Raw genomic sequence first — 17,976 nt, forward strand, 5'->3', positions numbered from 1 at the left:
AGAGTCCAGTTAAAGTCTAAAAGGGATGAAGCAGACTCCAGTTAAAGTCTTAAAGGGATGAGGCAGAGTCCAGTTAAAGTCTAAAAGGGATGAGGCAGAGTCCAGTTAAAGTCTTAAAGGGATGAAGCAGAGTCCAGTTAAAGTCTTAAAGGGATGAGGCAGAGTCCAGTTAAAGTCTAAAAGGGATGAGGCAGAGTCCAATTAAAGTCTTAAAGGGATGAGGCAGAGTACAGTTAAAGTCTTAAAGGGATGAGGCAGAGTCCATTTAAAGTCTAAAAGGGATGAGGCAGAGTCCAATTAAAGTCTTAAAGGGATGAGGCAGAGTACAGTTAAAGTCTTAAAGGGATGAGGCAGAGTCCATTTAAAGTCTAAAAGGGATGAGGCAGAGTCCAGCTAAAGTCTTAAAGGGATGAGGCAGAGTACAGTTAAAGTCTTAAAGGGATGAGGCAGAGTCCAGTTTAAGTCTAAAAGGGATGAGGCAGAGTCCAGTTTAAGTCTTAAAGGGATGAGGCAGAGTCCAGTTAAAGTCTTAAAGGGATGAGGCAGAGTCCAGTTAAAGTCTTAAAGGGATGAGGCAGAGTCCAGTTAAAGTCTTCAAGGGATGAGGCAGAGTCCAGTTAAAGTCTTCAAGGGATGAGGCAGAGTCAACACGGAGAACAAAACCTTTCATCTGCGATGATTAGAGTCCAGTTACAGAACGGATGTCCCCTCGCCAAACTGGTTAAAAAGCCAACGCATTGCCAGCTCTCAACGTGAAGTAACAATGTTTCGTTCAGCAGGAATCGTCAAGAACAGGGTCATATTTTCTTGTTAAAATAAATAATATGTTAAAAATGCCAACAATTTTTGGGAACACAGCCGTAGGGATGAAATTACAATTCTTGGAGGGCCTGCCAACACAAACGGCGGGAGGAGAGATGGGATTTCCTGTTATATTGGCCAGTGCTGGAATTTCTCCACTGTGCTCTCTGCTCTCTGTTTTCCTTGGAATGATGGGCTCTTGCTAATTAATTCTGCCATTCTTTGCATGCCGCTGGTCCTCTGGTTGCTGGGCAGGCATCGCAGGCCAGGTGTCTATGGACGTTAACGGAGACAGATACGGAGACTTCTCTGTGATGAGCATGACAAACACCGAGGCAGGCACCTATGAGGTAAGAACAAAACATAACACCAACCCTCCTATATCAGGGCCCTTATTCATTAAGCATCTCAGAGTAGGATTGCTGTTCTAGGATCAGGTCATACGGAGTCTCAGTAGGAGTGGTGATCTAGGATCAGGTCATAAAGAGTCTCAGTAGGAGTGTTGATCTAGGATCAGGTCATAAAGAGTCTCAGTTGGAGTGTTGATCTAGGATCAGGTCATACAGAGTCTCAGTAGGAGTGGTGATCTAGGATCAGGTCATAAAGAGTCTCAATAGGAATGTTGATCTGCGATCAGGTCATACAGAGTCTCAGTAGGAGTGGTGATCTAGGATCAGGTCATAAAGAGTGTCAGTAGGGGTGGTGATCTAGGATCAGGTCATACAGAGTCTCAGTAGGAGTGGTGATCTAGGATCAGGTCATACAGAGTCTCAGTAGGAGTGTTGATCTAGGATCAGGTCATAAAGAGTGTCAGTAGGGGTGTTGATCCGGGATCAGGTCATAAAGAGTCTCAGTAGGAGTGTTGATCTGGGATCAGGTCATAAAGAGTCTCAGTAGGAGTGTTGATCTGGGATCAGGTCATAAAGAGTCTCAGTAGGAGTGGTGATCTAGGATCAGGTCATAAAGAGTCTCAGTAGGAGTGTTGATCTGGGATCAGGTCATAAAGAGTCTCAGTAGGAGTGTTGATCTGGGATCAGGTCATAAAGAGTCTCAGTAGGAGTGTTGTTCTAGGATCAGGTCATAAAGAGTCTCAGTAGGAGTGTTGATCTGGGATCAGGTCATAAAGAGTCTCAGTAGGAGTGGTGATCTAGGATCAGGTCATAAAGAGTCTCAGTAGGAGTGTTGATCTGGGATCAGGTCATAAAGAGTCTCAGTAGGAGTGTTGATCTGGGATCAGGTCATAAAGAGTCTCAGTAGGAGTGTTGTTCTAGGATCAGGTCATAAAGAGTCTCAGTACGAGTGTTGATCTAGGAGCAGGTCATAAAGAGTCTCAGTAGGAGTGTTGATCTAGGATCAGGTCATAAATTGTCTCAGAGTAGGAGTACTGTTCTAGGATCAGGTCCCCTCTGTCCATGTGATCTTAGTCATAATAATGTAAAAAGCCAAACTGACCCTGTATCAGCGCTCCTACTCTACACCTATGATGTAAGAAGAAAACCGTCCACCGCAGATAACATCCAGCCTAATCCTGTAACCTCTAGCATCACTAGTGATCACTAGTGTTCAAATGCCCCTTTCTAAATGACGTTCGTAAAGGACTGTACAGCTTCCATAGAATGCTATCTGCCTTATCAAATGCCCCCTTCTAAATGACATTCGTAAAGGACTGTACGGCTTCCATAGAATGCTATCTGCCTTATCAAATGCCCCCTTCTAAATGACGTTCGTAAAGGACTGTACAGCTTCCATAGAATGCTATCTGCCTTATCAAATGTCCCCTTCTAAATGACATTCGTAAAGGACTGTACGGCTTCCATAGAATGCTATCTGCCTTATCAAATGCCCCCTTCTAAATGACGTTCGTAAAGGACTGTACAGCTTCCATAGAATGCTATCTGCCTTATCAAATGCCCCCTTCTAAATGACGTTCGTAAAGGACTGTACAGCTTCCATAGAATGCTATCTGCCTTATCAAATGCCCCCTTCTAAATGACGTTCGTAAAGGACTGTACAGCTTCCATAGAATGCTATCTGCCTTATCAAATGCCCCCTTCTAAATGACGTTCGTAAAGGACTGTACAGCTTCCATAGAATGCTATCTGCCTTATCAAATGCCCCCTTCTAAATGACGTTCGTAAAGGACTGTACGGCTTCCATAGAATGCTATCTGCCTTATCAAATGTCCCCTTCTAAATGACATTCGTAAAGGACTGTACGGCTTCCATAGAATGCTATCTGCCTTATCAAATGCCCCCTTCTAAATGACGTTCGTAAAGGACTGTACAGCTTCCATAGAATGCTATCTGCCTTATCAAATGCCCCCTTCTAAATGACGTTCGTAAAGGACTGTACAGCTTCCATAGAATGCTATCTGCCTTATCAAATGCCCCCTTCTAAATGACGTTCGTAAAGGACTGTACAGCTTCCATAGAATGCTATCTGCCTTATCAAATGCCCCCTTCTAAATGACGTTCGTAAAGGACTGTACGGCTTCCATAGAATGCTATCTGCCTTATCAAATGCCCCCTTCTAAATGACGTTCGTAAAGGACTGTACGGCTTCCATAGAATGCTATCTGCCTTATCAAATGCCCCCTTCTAAATGACGTTCGTAAAGGACTGTACAGCTTCCATAGAATGCTATCTGCCTTATCAAATGCCCCCTTCTAAATGACGTTCGTAAAGGACTGTACAGCTTCCATAGAATGCTATCTGCCTTATCAAACGCCCCCTTCTAAATGACGTTCGTAAAGGACTGTACAGCTTCCATAGAATGCTATCTGCCTTATCAAATGCCCCCTTCTAAATGACGTTCGTAAAGGACTGTACGGCTTCCATAGAATGCTATCTGCCTTATCAAATGCCCCCTTCTCCTCCTAGTTGACCTCTTCTAGTACAATTTCTCAATCTGTGGGCCCTATTTGAGATTGACTGCAGTTGTTTCCCCTGTGTGTGTTCTTGGTGTGTAACTACCGTGGTGTGTGTGTTCTCAGACGGTGTGTAACTACTATGGTGTGAAGGAGAGTTTCCAGATGCTTCCGGGTTTCAATCCTGACCACTTCACCCTGAGAGGACTACACAGAGTATCCCACGCAGACCTGCCAGACAAATCATGTAAATTATCTCTAATGATCTGTAATATATCTGTCTCCACCACACACCAACAAAACACAACTCCTCTCTCTGTCTCTGGCGCTCGAACCCTGTTTATACCTGCCGCTTAAATGCACCCTTTGTTCTGATCTTGTCCACATTCTGATTGCGATCAGGTCTTCCCGACCAGCTCCAGAGGTAGGCAGGCACGCATTGTGTCTGGATATCAATCAAACTGATATGGATGATCAAACCTCTTAAATCATTATTATACCTACCTCTAATATCTTTGACAGGTACCACCGTTGACTAATGGCATCAGTAACTGTGTTAAAAGAAATGTGTTCATACAATATTTTGAAAGAATATACAAAGAGTTAATTTCCAAAAAGCTATATATCCATTTTCAGAAATGTTGGTAAATTTGCTTTTATTGTTTAAAGAAGTTATAAAATATATATATATTTTTTTTTTCTGTATGTAATGAATGCACGGGGTTGTTCAACGACATATATGTGTATTTATTTATTTGAAATCTTTCATTTCAGAGAGACAAATAATAAGGTTTTTTGTTGTTGTAAGAAAATGCTAAATATCCGCCTCACTCTCAGATGAATAAATAGTACCGCCAGGGTTTACACAGTCAAATGTAACAAATAACTACATTTTAAATAAGGGACAGTACAAATGAAACATTTGTGAAATTAATATTTAAAGACTGTACAACAACAACAACAAATCAATACCAGTAATATAAGATCTGTATGCAAAATATTTACTTCATTTAGGAGACGCTCTTATCCAGAGTGACTTACAGTTAATGTATTCATCTTAACACAGCTAGGTGAGACATACTAAATATCACAGTCAACTATACAGGATACGAATATTCCATTCCATCTAAACAATGGATATCTATCGTCTGATTTTAAAACACACCTAAAATCTATGAACAGAAATGTTTTACACACACATGAAGGTACCCATAAGCAATAATTTCTTGTTAAAAAACACAAATGTGAAAAATATACTGTAGTAACCTAGGTGGGTATACTGTAGTAACCCAGGTGGATATACTGTAGTACTATAGTAACCCAGGTGGATATACTGTAGTAACCCAGGTGGATATACTGTAGTAACCCAGGTGGATATACTGTAGTAACCCAGGTGGATATACTGTAGTAACCCAGGTGGATATACTGTAGTACTGTAGTAACCCAGGTGGATATACTGTAGTAACCCAGGTGGATATACTGTAGTACTATAGTAACCCAGGTAGATATACTGTAGTACTGTAGTAACCCAGGTGGATATACTGTAGTAACCCAGGTGGATATACTGTAGTAACACAGGTGGATATACTGTAGTACTGTAGTAACCCAGGTGGATATACTGTAGTACTATAGTAACCCAGGTAGATATACTGTAGTAACCCAGGTGGATATACTGTAGTACTGTAGTAACCCAGGTGGATATACTGTAGTAACCCAGGTGGATATACTGTAGTAACCCAGGTGGATATACTGTAGTACTGTAGTAACCCAGGTGGATATACTGTAGTACTGTAGTAACCCAGGTGGATATACTGTAGTAACCCAGGTGGATATACTGTAGTAACCCAGGTGGATATACTGTAGTACTGTAGTAACCCAGGTGGATATACTGTAGTACTGTAGTAACCCAGGTGGATATACTGTAGTAACCCAGGTGGGTATACTGTAGTAACCCAGGTGGGTATACTGTAGTAACCCAGGTGGGTATACTGTAGTAACCCAGGTGGATATACTGTAGTAACCCAGGTGGATATACTGTAGTAACCCAGGTGGATATACTGTATTAACCCAGGTGGATATACTGTAGTAACCCAGGTGGGTATACTGTAGTAACCCAGGTGGATATACTGTAGTAACCCAGGTGGATATACTGTAGTAACCCAGGTGGATATACTGTAGTAACCCAGGTGGATATACTGTAGTAACCCAGGTGGATATACTGTAGTAACCCAGGTGGATATACTGTAGTAACCCAGGTGGATATACTGTATTAACCCAGGTGGATATACTGTAGTAACCCAGGTGGATATACTGTAGTAACCCAGGTGGGTATACTGTAGTACTATAGTAACCCAGGTGGATATACTGTAGTAACCCAGGTGGGTATACTGTAGTAACCCAGGTGGATATACTGTAGTAACCCAGGCGGATATACTGTAGTACTGTAGTAACCCAGGTGGATATACTGTAGTAACCCAGGTGGATATACTGTAGTAACCCAGGTGGATATACTGTAGTAACCCAGGTGGATATACTGTAGTAACCCAGGTGGATATACTGTAGTACTGTAGTAACCCAGGTAGATATACTGTAGTAACCCAGGTGGATATACTGTAGTAACCCAGGTGGGTATACTGTAGTACTATAGTAACCCAGGTGGATATACTGTAGTAACCCAGGTGGATATACTGCAGTACCCCAGGTGGGTATACTGTAGTAACCCAGGTGGATATACTGTAGTAACCCAGGTGGGTATACTGTAGTACTATAGTAACCCAGGTGGATATACTGTAGTAACCCAGGTGGATATACTGTAGTAACCCAGGTGGATATACTGTAGTAACCCAGGTGGATATACTGTAGTAACCCAGGTGGATATACTGTAGTAACCCAGGTGGATATACTGTAGTAACCCAGGTGGATATACTGTAGTAACCCAGGTGGATATACTGTAGTAACCCAGGTGGGTATACTGTAGTACTGTAGTAACCCAGGTGGATATACTGTAGTAACCCAGGTAGATATACTGTAGTAACCCAGGTGGATATACTGTAGTAACCCAGGTGGATATACTGTAGTACTATAGTAACCCAGGTGGATATACTGTAGTAACCCAGGTGGATATACTGTAGTAACCCAGGTGGATATACTGTAGTACTATAGTAACCCAGGTGGATATACTGTAGTAACCCAGGTGGATATACTGTAGTAACCCAGGTGGATATACTGTAGTAACCCAGGTGGGTATACTGTAGTACTGTAGTAACCCAGGTGGATATACTGTAGTAACCCAGGTGGATATACTGTAGTAACCCAGGTGGATATACTGTAGTAACCCAGGTGGATATACTGTAGTACTGTAGTAACCCAGGTGGATATACTGTAGTAACCCAGGTGGATATACTGTAGTAACCCAGGTGGATATACTGTAGTACTGTAGTAACCCAGGTGGATATACTGTAGTAACCCAGGTGGATATACTGTAGTAACCCAGGTGGATATACTGTATTAACCCAGGTGGATATACTGTAGTAACCCAGGTGTGCATCAGCGGTACTAATACTTACTAATAGCCTCCCTCTTCTTCTCCAAGCAGGTGGACTAGGAGTATCTGCTGTTACTGGGATCATAGTGGGAGCCCTGCTGGGGACAGCACTGCTCATGGCCTTCTACTTCATCAGGTAAAACAGCACATGTCATGTTCAGTACGTTGGACTAGTAACCGGCAGGTAGTCTAGTGGTTAGAGCGTTGGACTAGTAACCAGCAGGTAGCCTAGTGGTTAGAGCGTTGGACTAGTAACCAGCAGGTAGCCTAGTGGTTAGAGCGTTGGTCTAGTAACCAGCAGGTAGCCTAGTGGTTAGAGTGTTGGACTAGTAACCAGCAGGTAGCCTAGTGGTTAGAGCGTTGGGCTAGTAACCAGCAGGTCGCCTAGTGGTTAGTGTTGGACTAGTAACCAGCAGGTAGCCTAGTGGTTAGAGTGTTGGACTAGTAACCAGCAGGTAGCCTAGTGGTTAGAGTGTTGGACTAGTAACCAGCAGGTAGTCTAGTGGTTAGAGTGTTGGACTAGTAACCAGCAGGTAGCCTAGTGGTTAGAGTGTTGGACTAGTAACCAGCAGGTAGCCTAGTGGTTAGAGCGTTGGACTAGTAACCAGCAGGTAGCCTAGTGGTTAGAGCGTTGGACTAGTAACCAGCAGGTAGCCTAGTGGTTAGAGCGTTGGACTAGTAACCAGCAGGTAGCCTAGTGGTTAGAGTGTTGGACTAGTAACCGGCAGGTAGCCTAGTGGTTAGAGCGTTGGACTAGTAACCAGCAGGTAGCCTAGTGGTTAGAGCGTTGGACTAGTAACCAGCAGGTAGCCTAGTGGTTAGAGTGTTGGACTAGTAACCAGCAGGTAGCCTAGTGGTTAGAGTGTTGGACTAGTAACCAGCAGGTAGCCTAGTGGTTAGAGTGTTGGACTAGTAACCAGCAGGTAACCTAGTGGTTAGAGTGTTGGACTAGTAACCAGCAGGTAGCCTAGTGGTTAGAGTGTTGGACTAGTAACCAGCAGGTAGCCTAGTGGTTAGAGTGTTGGACTAGTAACCTGCAGGTAGCCTAGTGGTTAGAGTGTTGGACTAGTAACCAGCAGGTAGCCTAGTGGTTAGAGTGTTGGACTAGTAACCAGCAGGTAGCCTAGTGGTTAGAGTGTTGGACTAGTAACCAGCAGGTAGCCTAGTGGTTAGAGCGTTGGGCTAGTAACCAGCAGGTAGCCTAGTGGTTAGAGTGTTGGACTAGTAACCAGCAGGTAGCCTAGTGGTTAGAGTGTTGGACTAGTAACCAGCAGGTAGCCTAGTGGTTAGAGTGTTGGGCCAGTAACCAGCAGGTAGCCTAGTGGTTAGAGCGTTGGACTAGTAACCAGCAGGTAGCCTAGTGGTTAGAGTGTTGGACTAGTAACCAGCAGGTAGCCTAGTGGTTAGAGTGTTGGACTAGTAACCAGCAGGTAGCCTAGTGGTTAGAGTGTTGGGCCAGTAACCAGCAGGTAGCCTAGTGGTTAGAGCGTTGGACTAGTAACCAGCAGGTAGCCTAGTGGTTAGAGTGTTGGACTAGTAACCGGCAGGTAGCCTAGTGGTTAGAGCGTTGGACTAGTAACCAGCAGGTAGCCTAGTGGTTAGAGTGTTGGACTAGTAACCGGCAGGTAGCCTAGTGGTTAGAGTGTTGGACTAGTAACCAGCAGGTAGCCTAGTGGTTAGAGCGTTGGACTAGTAACCAGCAGGTAGCCTAGTGGTTAGAGCGTTGGACTAGTAACCAGCAGGTAGCCTAGTGGTTAGAGTGTTGGACTAGTAACCAGCAGGTAGCCTAGTGGTTAGAGTGTTGGACTAGTAACCAGCAGGTAGCCTAGTGGTTAGAGTGTTGGACTAGTAACCAGCAGGTAGCCTAGTGGTTAGAGTGTTGGACTAGTAACCAGCAGGTAGCCTAGTGGTTAGAGTGTTGGACTAGTAACCAGCAGGTAGCCTAGTGGTTAGAGTGTTGGACTAGTAACCAGCAGGTAGCCTAGTGGTTAGAGTGTTGGACTAGTAACCAGCAGGTAGCCTAGTGGTTAGAGTGTTGGACTAGTAACCAGCAGGTAGCCTAGTGGTTAGAGTGTTGGACTAGTAACCAGCAGGTAGCCTAGTGGTTAGAGCGTTGGGCTAGTAACCAGCAGGTAGCCTAGTGGTTAGAGTGTTGGACTAGTAACCAGCAGGTAGCCTAGTGGTTAGAGTGTTGGACTAGTAACCAGCAGGTAGCCTAGTGGTTAGAGTGTTGGGCCAGTAACCAGCAGGTAGCCTAGTGGTTAGAGCGTTGGACTAGTAACCAGCAGGTAGCCTAGTGGTTAGAGTGTTGGACTAGTAACCAGCAGGTAGCCTAGTGGTTAGAGTGTTGGACCAGTAACCAGCAGGTAGCCTAGTGGTTAGAGTGTTGGACTAGTAACCAGCAGGTAGCCTAGTGGTTAGAGCGTTGGGCTAGTAACCAGCAGGTAGCCTAGTGGTTAGAGTGTTGGACTAGTAACCAGCAGGTAGCCTAGTGGTTAGAGTGTTGGACTAGTAACCAGCAGGTAGCCTAGTGGTTAGAGTGTTGGGCCAGTAACCAGCAGGTAGCCTAGTGGTTAGAGCGTTGGACTAGTAACCAGCAGGTAGCCTAGTGGTTAGAGTGTTGGACTAGTAACCAGCAGGTAGCCTAGTGGTTAGAGCGTTGGACTAGTAACCAGCAGGTAGCCTAGTGGTTAGAGTGTTGGACTAGTAACCAGCATGTTCAGTACTGTCTGTGTGGCTCAGTTGGTACGAGTGGATGTTGGTTTCCTAGAGTGTTGGACTAGTAACCGAAAGGTTGCAAGTTCGAATCCCCGAGCTGACAAGGTACAAATCTATTGTTCTGCCCCTGAACAAGGCAGTTAACCCATTGTTCCTAGGCCGTCATTGAAAATAAGAATTTGTTCTTAACTGACTTGCCTAGTTAAATAAAGGTAAAATAAAAATAAATAAATAATACAGGGCTGATCTAGGAAGAGTGGATGTTGGTTTCGTACTACAGGGCTGATCTAGTAAGAGTGGATGTTGTTTTCCTGCTACAGGGCTGACCTAGTAAGAGTGGATGTTGGTTTCGTACTACAGGGCTGATCTAGTAAGAGTGGATGTTGGTTTCGTACTACAGGGCTGACCTAGTAAGAGTGGATGTTGGTTTCCTACTACAGGGCTGATCTAGTTAGAGTGGATGTTGGTTTCGTACTACAGGGCTGATCTAGTAAGAGTGGATGTTGGTTTCGTACTACAGGGCTGATCTAGTAAGAGTGGATGTTGGTTTCCTACTACAGGGCTGATCTAGTAAGAGTGGATGTTGGTTTCCTACCACAGGGCTGATCTAGTAAGAGTGGATGTTGGTTTCCTACTACAGGGCTGATCTAGTTAGAGTGGATGTTGGTTTTGTACTACAGGGCTGATCTAGTAAGAGTGGATGTTAGTTTTGTACTACAGGGCTGATCTAGTAAGAGTGGATGTTGGTTTTGTACTACAGGGCTGATCTAGTAAGAGTGGATGTTGGTTTCCTACTACAGGGCTGATCTAGTAAGAGTGGATGTTGGTTTTGTACTACAGGGCTGATCTAGTAAGAGTGGATGTTGTTTTCGTACTACAGGGCTGATCTAGTAGGAATCTATAGCAGGAGGCCCCATTTCACTGTAAACAAGAATCTGTGCACAATTACTGACCTGGCCTAAAAGAGAAGACAGACGATTCAAACCCTTTCAAAGCCTTTTGTCTTGTTCCTAACAGGAAGAACTACAGGATAACCATTGAGAGGCGCACGGCGAGGGAGGAATGTGACATTGGGAAGCATCGTCAGTTACGAGAGGATTCTATCAGATCTAACTTCTCGGCAGCGTAGAGCATCACCACGGTTACCATCCGTTGCCGCTGACGTTCCCGTTCCAGGGAAGCGGCGTAGCGCGGAAGGAAGCACCATGGGAATGTGACCAAAGACTCTACACACGCTACACGGCTGTCAGAGGAGTCATGCTATTTAAAGAAAGACATACTGTCATTTATATGTGTTTTTGAATTTTCTCTTTGAATTTTTTTTGACTTTCATAAACTCAGGAAAGTTCCAGTCACACAACAGCACCACTTTCATCTCTGTATATATCTGTAGGTGTGTCTTCTCCCCGTAAGAGGGCCAGTACAGAAGACATTAATAGTATAATATTATGTTTCATAACAAACAGTACAAGCAGTTTTGACCATGTAAAAAAAAAGCATTTGCACTCCATACAGGGTTACAGTAACACCAGAGATAACAGGGATCAATACGCCTGTGAAACTTCATTGGTACATGTCAGATCAGAGATAACAGGTCAGATCAGAGATAACAGGTCAGATCAGAGATAACAGGTCCGATCAGAGATAACAGGTCAGATCAGAGATAACAGGTCAGATCAGAGATAACAGGGGTTGATAAACAGGTCAGATCAGAGATAACAGTCTTGTTTAGCAGTCTTACAGCTTGGGGGTAGAAGCTGTTCAGGATCCTGGTGGTTCCAGACTTGGTGTATCGGTACCACTTCCTGGAGAGCTACCATTTTCACTTCAATCCTAATCTAGCACACTTGATTGTAATTCAACTGGGGTTGGAGCAAAAGCCCTGGTCTATGGAATGGTCCACGCTAAAGGGGCCAACCCAACGCTACTTCAGGAGATTTCAGTCTTTGAACTTCGGATTACACCATTTTGGTATCACTGCAGTGATTTGATTCTCAATCAACCAATCAAGTAAATTATAAAGTATTACATTTTGCAAAGTAAAATTCTCTGGTAAAAACCTTGTATCTACTTTGGCTTATTTTCTAAAGTAACAGTTTTCTAGAGATATTTTTTTTGTTGTTGATTAAATATGGTGTTTTCTGTAATATGCCCTTCCCACAGTAGTATACTGTATATTGCAGTATGTGATGATTCTGACACAACTACAAAAAACAGACTGGTTTCTTCTGAGATGAAAAGTAACATGTATTTCTCCTCTGCATCTCTGAGGCCTGTTATTTCACTGTATATATATATACAGTTGATCTTGGAAGTTTACATACACCTTAGCCAAATACATTTTAACTCAGTTTTTCACAATTCCTAACATTTAATCGTAGTAAAAATTCCCTGTCTTAGGTCAGTTAGGATCACCACTTTATTTTAAGAATGTGAAATGTCAGAATAATTGTAGAGAGTAGGATTTATTTCAGATTTTATTTCTTTCATCACATTCCCAGTGGGTCAGAAGTTTACATACACTCAATTAATATTTGGTAGCATTGCCTTTAAATTGTTTAACTTGGGTCAAACGTTTCGTGTAGCCTTCCACAAGCTTCCCACAATAAGTTGGGTGAATTTTGGCCCATTCCTCCTGACAGAGCTGGTGTAACTGAGTCAGGTTTGTAGGCCTCCTTGCTCGCACACGCTTTTTCAGTTCTACCCACAAATGTTTTATGGGATTGAGGTCAGGGCTTTGTGATGGCCACTCCAATACCTTGACTTTGTTGTCCTTAAGCCATTTTGCCACAACTTTGGAAGTATGCTTGGGGTCATTGTCCATTTGGAAGACCCATTTGCGACCAAGCTTTAACTTCCTGACTGATGTCTTGAGATGTTGCTTCAATACATCCACATCATTTTCATTCCTCATGATGCCATCTATTTTGTGAAGTGCACCAGTACTTCCTGCAGCAAAGCATCTCCACAACATGATGCTGCCACCCCCGTGCTTCACGGTTGGGATGGTGTTCTTCGGCTTGCAAGCATTCCCCTTTTTCGTCCAAACATAATGATGGTCATTATGGCCAAACAGTTCTATTTTTGTTTCATCAGACCAGAGGACATTTCTCCAAAAAGTACGATCTTTGTCCCCATGTGCAGTTGCAAACCGTAGTCTGGCTTTTTTATGGTGGTTTTGGAGCAGTGGCTTCTTCCTTGCTGAGTGGCCTTTCAGGTTATGTCGATATAGGACTCGTTTTACTGTGGATATAGATACTTTTGTACCTGTTTCCTCCAGCATCTTCACAAGGTCCTTTGCTGTTGTTCTGGGATTGGTTTGCACTTTTCGCACCAAAGTATGTTCATCTCTAGGAGACAGAACGTGTCTCCTTCCTGAGCGGTATGACGGCTGCGTGGTCCCATGGTGTTTATACTTGCGTACTATAGTTTGTACAGATGAACGTGGTACCTTCAGGCGTTTGGAAATTGCTCCCAAGGATGAACTAGACTTATGGAGGTCTACAATGTCTTGGCTGATTTCTTTTTATTTTACCCTAATGTCAAGCAAAGATGCATTGAGTTTGAAGATAGGCCTTGAAATACATCCACAGTTACACCTCCAATTGACTCAAATGATGTCAATTAGCCTATCAGAAGCTTCTAAAGATATGACATAATTTTCTGGAATTTTCCAAGCTGTTTAAAGGCACAGTCAACTTAGTGTATGTAAACTTCTGACTCACTGGAATTATGATACAGTGAATTATAAGTGAAATAATCTGTCTGTAAACAATCGTTGGAAAAATGACTTGTGTCATGCACAAAGTAGATGTCCTAACCGACTTGCCAAAACTATTGTTTGTTAACAAGAAATTTGTGGAGTGGTTGAAAAATGAGTTTTAATGACTCTAACCTAAGTGTATGTAAACTTTCGACTTCAACTGTATATTTTGGGAAACTATAGTATCATCGAAGTGATATGTGTAAATTAGTTATATTTATGTATTCTCAGATTTCTATAATAATAGAAATCTGAGATAAAATATACAGACTCACGTATATTTAGTACATAGTTTAGAAAACGTCTGATATTAATGCATTATGAATGATGATATCAGATGCACTATTAGGGTTAGATGGCATTAATCTGTCATTATTACTCCTGGTTTCATGGACCCTTATGTTCTCCTCTTCCTGGGAAGTGGGACCATCTCATTGGCAATATAGATATATTTGATTTGCTTTATTTCATTTTTATTTGGGGGGCGGGGTCTAAAGTAAATCATGTCCTCAATGAATAACGCTTGCAGCTGGTTTCTAAGCGACAGTCTGGTGAAAATGAAAAGTGTGGAAAACTATTCTGAAATTAAACCTCCGCTTGACTCTTTTCAATTATCAGCCGTGAATGAAGTCAATTATAAAAATCCATGCCTTTGTTAACACAAAAATAAAGGGCATTTAAATAGAGCGTCATGTGATCCTATAATAACTGCGGCATGTCAGCTAGGTGTCTGGAAGAGAAATAATGAAATGGGAATGTTCATTTGAATTATTTAATTTGAATCTCAGTCTTAATTCCTCTTCCTCCTTTGGAATGATCTAAAAGGTTTTGTTTTTCAAAGCTTGTTTCGGACATTGAAAAATCATCCTCATTCCCTCTAAACATGTAATTTCGGTGGCCGTGTTGGGAGTTAAATGTTCTAGGGACATGTTAATGACACGGTACATGGCATCGGTTGGAAAACTCAGAATTTGGAAAAATGAGTCTGGCAACGATTGCCAATCAGTGGCCAGTCAAGGCTGGTGTTGGGAGAACACAGAGGCCAGTCACTGCAGGCCTTGCAGAAGGTAAATACATCCACCCAGCTTATTGGCAGCCTGCGGTTAAACCAGGGCCAATACTGGGGGATTCAAATGACATGATACTGATTGGAACATTTTAAACTGCAGTAGTTAAATGAAAATCCTGTTGGAGAGGGAGACGCATCCAATCCAATGCAATTCCACTCATATTAACAACATCACATACAGGAGCTTTCGAGATTTTCCTCCCAACTCTAAACAGTTTTTTGTTATACACCAATGTTAAGCTCCATGCGTAGTGCGTAGTATAATAAATACAACCACTCAGTCCCAAAGTGTTCCCTTCTGAACATTTATTGGCCTATTTCAAACTCTATTGTAAAATATACTTGATAATCAATCAGTACATTTCGACACCATTTTTTCACTACAATGACGAGCCGTTACAGCACATCCGTCGGGAAATGATCAAACGTCAACTCCGTGTTTAGGGAGTCGTTGAGGTGCGTACTGACTTCCCTGAACACCCAGTAGGTGTGTTCACAAAGCATTTCAAGAGTTGAGGTGCTGATCTAGGATCAGGCCCTCCCTCCTCTTGTTCATTATGATGTTAGAACTGATCCTGGATGTAGTCTCTCTTTCTGAATACTGGCCCAGTAGCAGTGTCAGGAAACTCCTGTCTGTTATTGGTTACCCACCAGGATAAAGGCCAACATATCTGACCCTAACCCACCAGGATACAGGCCAACATATCTGACCCTAATGCTCCAGGATACAGGTCAACATATCTGACCCTAACCCTAACCCACCAGGATACAGGTCAACATATCTGACCCTAACCCACCAGGATACAGGCCAACATATCTGACCCTAATGCTCCAGAATACAGGTCAACATATCTGACCCTAATGCTCCAGGATACAGGTCAACATATCTGACCCTAATGCTACAGGATACAGGCCAACATATCTGACCCTAATGCTCCAGGATACAGGTCAACATATCTGACCCTAACCCACCAGGATACAGGTCAACATATCTGACCCCAACCCTAATGCTCCAGGATACAGGTCAACATATCTGACCCCAACCCTAACCCACCAGGATACAGGTCAACATATCTGACCCCAACCCTAACCCACCAGGATACAGGTCAACATATCTGACCCCAACCCTAACCCACCAGGATACAGGTCAACATATCTGACCCTAACCCACCAGGATACAGGCCAACATATCTGACCCTAATGCTCCAGGATACAGGTCAACATATCTGACCCTAACCCACCAGGATACAGGTCAGCATATCTGACCCTAACCCACCAGGATACAGGTCAACATATCTGACCCTAACCCACCAGGATACAGGCCAACATATCTGACCCTAATGCTCCAGGATACAGGTCAACATATCTGACCCTAACCCACCAGGATACAGGTCAACATATCTGACCCTAACCCACCAGGATACAGGTCAACATATCTGACCCTAACCCACCAGGATACAGGCCAACATATCTGACCCTAATGCTCCAGGATACAGGTCAACATATCTGACCCTAACCCACCAGGATACAGGTCAACATATCTGACCCTAACCCACCAGGATACAGGTCAACATATCTGACCCTAACCCACCAGGATACAGGTCAACATATCTGACCCTAACCCACCAGGATACAGGCCAACATATCTGACCCTAATGCTCCAGGATACAGGCCAACATATCTGACCCTAATGCTCCAGGATACAGGTCAACATATCTGACCCTAATGCTCCAGGATACAGGCCAACATATCTGACCCTAATGCTCCAGGATACAGGTCAACATATCTGACCCTAACCCACCAGGATACAGGTCAACATATCTGACCCCAACCCTAATGCTCCAGGATACAGGTCAACATATCTGACCCCAACCCTAACCCACCAGGATACAGGTCAACATATCTGACCCCAACCCTAACCCACCAGGATACAGGTCAACATATCTGACCCCAACCCTAACCCACCAGGATACAGGTCAACATATCTGACCCTAACCCACCAGGATACAGGCCAACATATCTGACCCTAATGCTCCAGGATACAGGTCAACATATCTGACCCTAACCCACCAGGATACAGGTCAACATATCTGACCCTAATGCTCCAGGATACAGGCCAACATATCTGACCCTAATGCTCCAGGATACAGGTCAACATATCTGACCCTAACCCACCAGGATACAGGTCAACATATCTGACCCCAACCCTAATGCTCCAGGATACAGGTCAACATATCTGACCCCAACCCTAACCCACCAGGATACAGGTCAACATATCTGACCCCAACCCTAACCCACCAGGATACAGGTCAACATATCTGACCCCAACCCTAACCCACCAGGATACAGGTCAACATATCTGACCCTAACCCACCAGGATACAGGCCAACATATCTGACCCTAATGCTCCAGGATACAGGTCAACATATCTGACCCTAACCCACCAGGATACAGGTCAACATATCTGACCCTAACCCACCAGGATACAGGTCAACATATCTGACCCTAACCCACCAGGATACAGGCCAACATATCTGACCCTAATGCTCCAGGATACAGGTCAACATATCTGACCCTAACCCACCAGGATACAGGTCAACATATCTGACCCTAACCCACCAGGATACAGGTCAACATATCTGACCCTAACCCACCAGGATACAGGCCAACATATCTGACCCTAATGCTCCAGGATACAGGTCAACATATCTGACCCTAACCCACCAGGATACAGGTCAACATATCTGACCCTAACCCACCAGGATACAGGTCAACATATCTGACCCTAACCCACCAGGATACAGGTCAACATATCTGACCCTAACCCACCAGGATACAGGCCAACATATCTGACCCTAATGCTCCAGGATACAGGCCAACATATCTGACCCTAATGCTCCAGGATACAGGTCAACATATCTGACCCTAACCCACCAGGATACAGGTCAACATATCTGACCCTAACCCACCAGGATACAGGTCAACATATCTGACCCTAACCCACCAGGATACAGGCCAACATATCTGACCCTAATGCTCCAGGATACAGGTCAACATATCTGACCCTAACCCACCAGGATACAGGTCAACATATCTGACCCTAATGCTCCAGGATACAGGTCAACATATCTGACCCTAACCCACCAGGATACAGGTCAACATATCTGACCCTAACCCACCAGGATACAGGTCAACATATCTGACCCTAACCCACC

At 43.8% G+C, this 17,976-nt stretch overlaps 1 protein-coding gene across 2 annotated transcripts in view; it reads left to right on the plus strand.

Annotated features, from left to right (window-relative positions):
* The window catches only part of LOC139544884 (atrial natriuretic peptide receptor 3-like), a 69,823-nt gene extending 57,834 nt beyond the window's left edge, over positions 1–11,989 (plus strand). Inside the window, exons 5-8 of one of the 2 annotated variants that reach the window (XM_071352049.1) lie at positions 1,057–1,151; positions 3,794–3,914; positions 7,263–7,347; positions 10,947–11,989. In XM_071352049.1, the coding sequence (XP_071208150.1) occupies positions 1,057–1,151; positions 3,794–3,914; positions 7,263–7,347; positions 10,947–11,058 (413 nt within the window). In that variant the 3' untranslated portion in view covers positions 11,059–11,989. Of the gene's footprint in view, positions 1–1,056; positions 1,152–3,793; positions 3,915–7,259; positions 7,348–10,946 lie in introns of both variants that reach the window. The other variant, XM_071352048.1, reaches the window with a different exon arrangement.
* Positions 11,990–17,976: the final 5,987 nt, after the last annotated feature.

This window comes from Salvelinus alpinus, chromosome 19 (assembly GCF_045679555.1).
Source record: "Salvelinus alpinus chromosome 19, SLU_Salpinus.1, whole genome shotgun sequence".
NCBI lineage: Eukaryota > Metazoa > Chordata > Actinopteri > Salmoniformes > Salmonidae > Salvelinus > Salvelinus alpinus.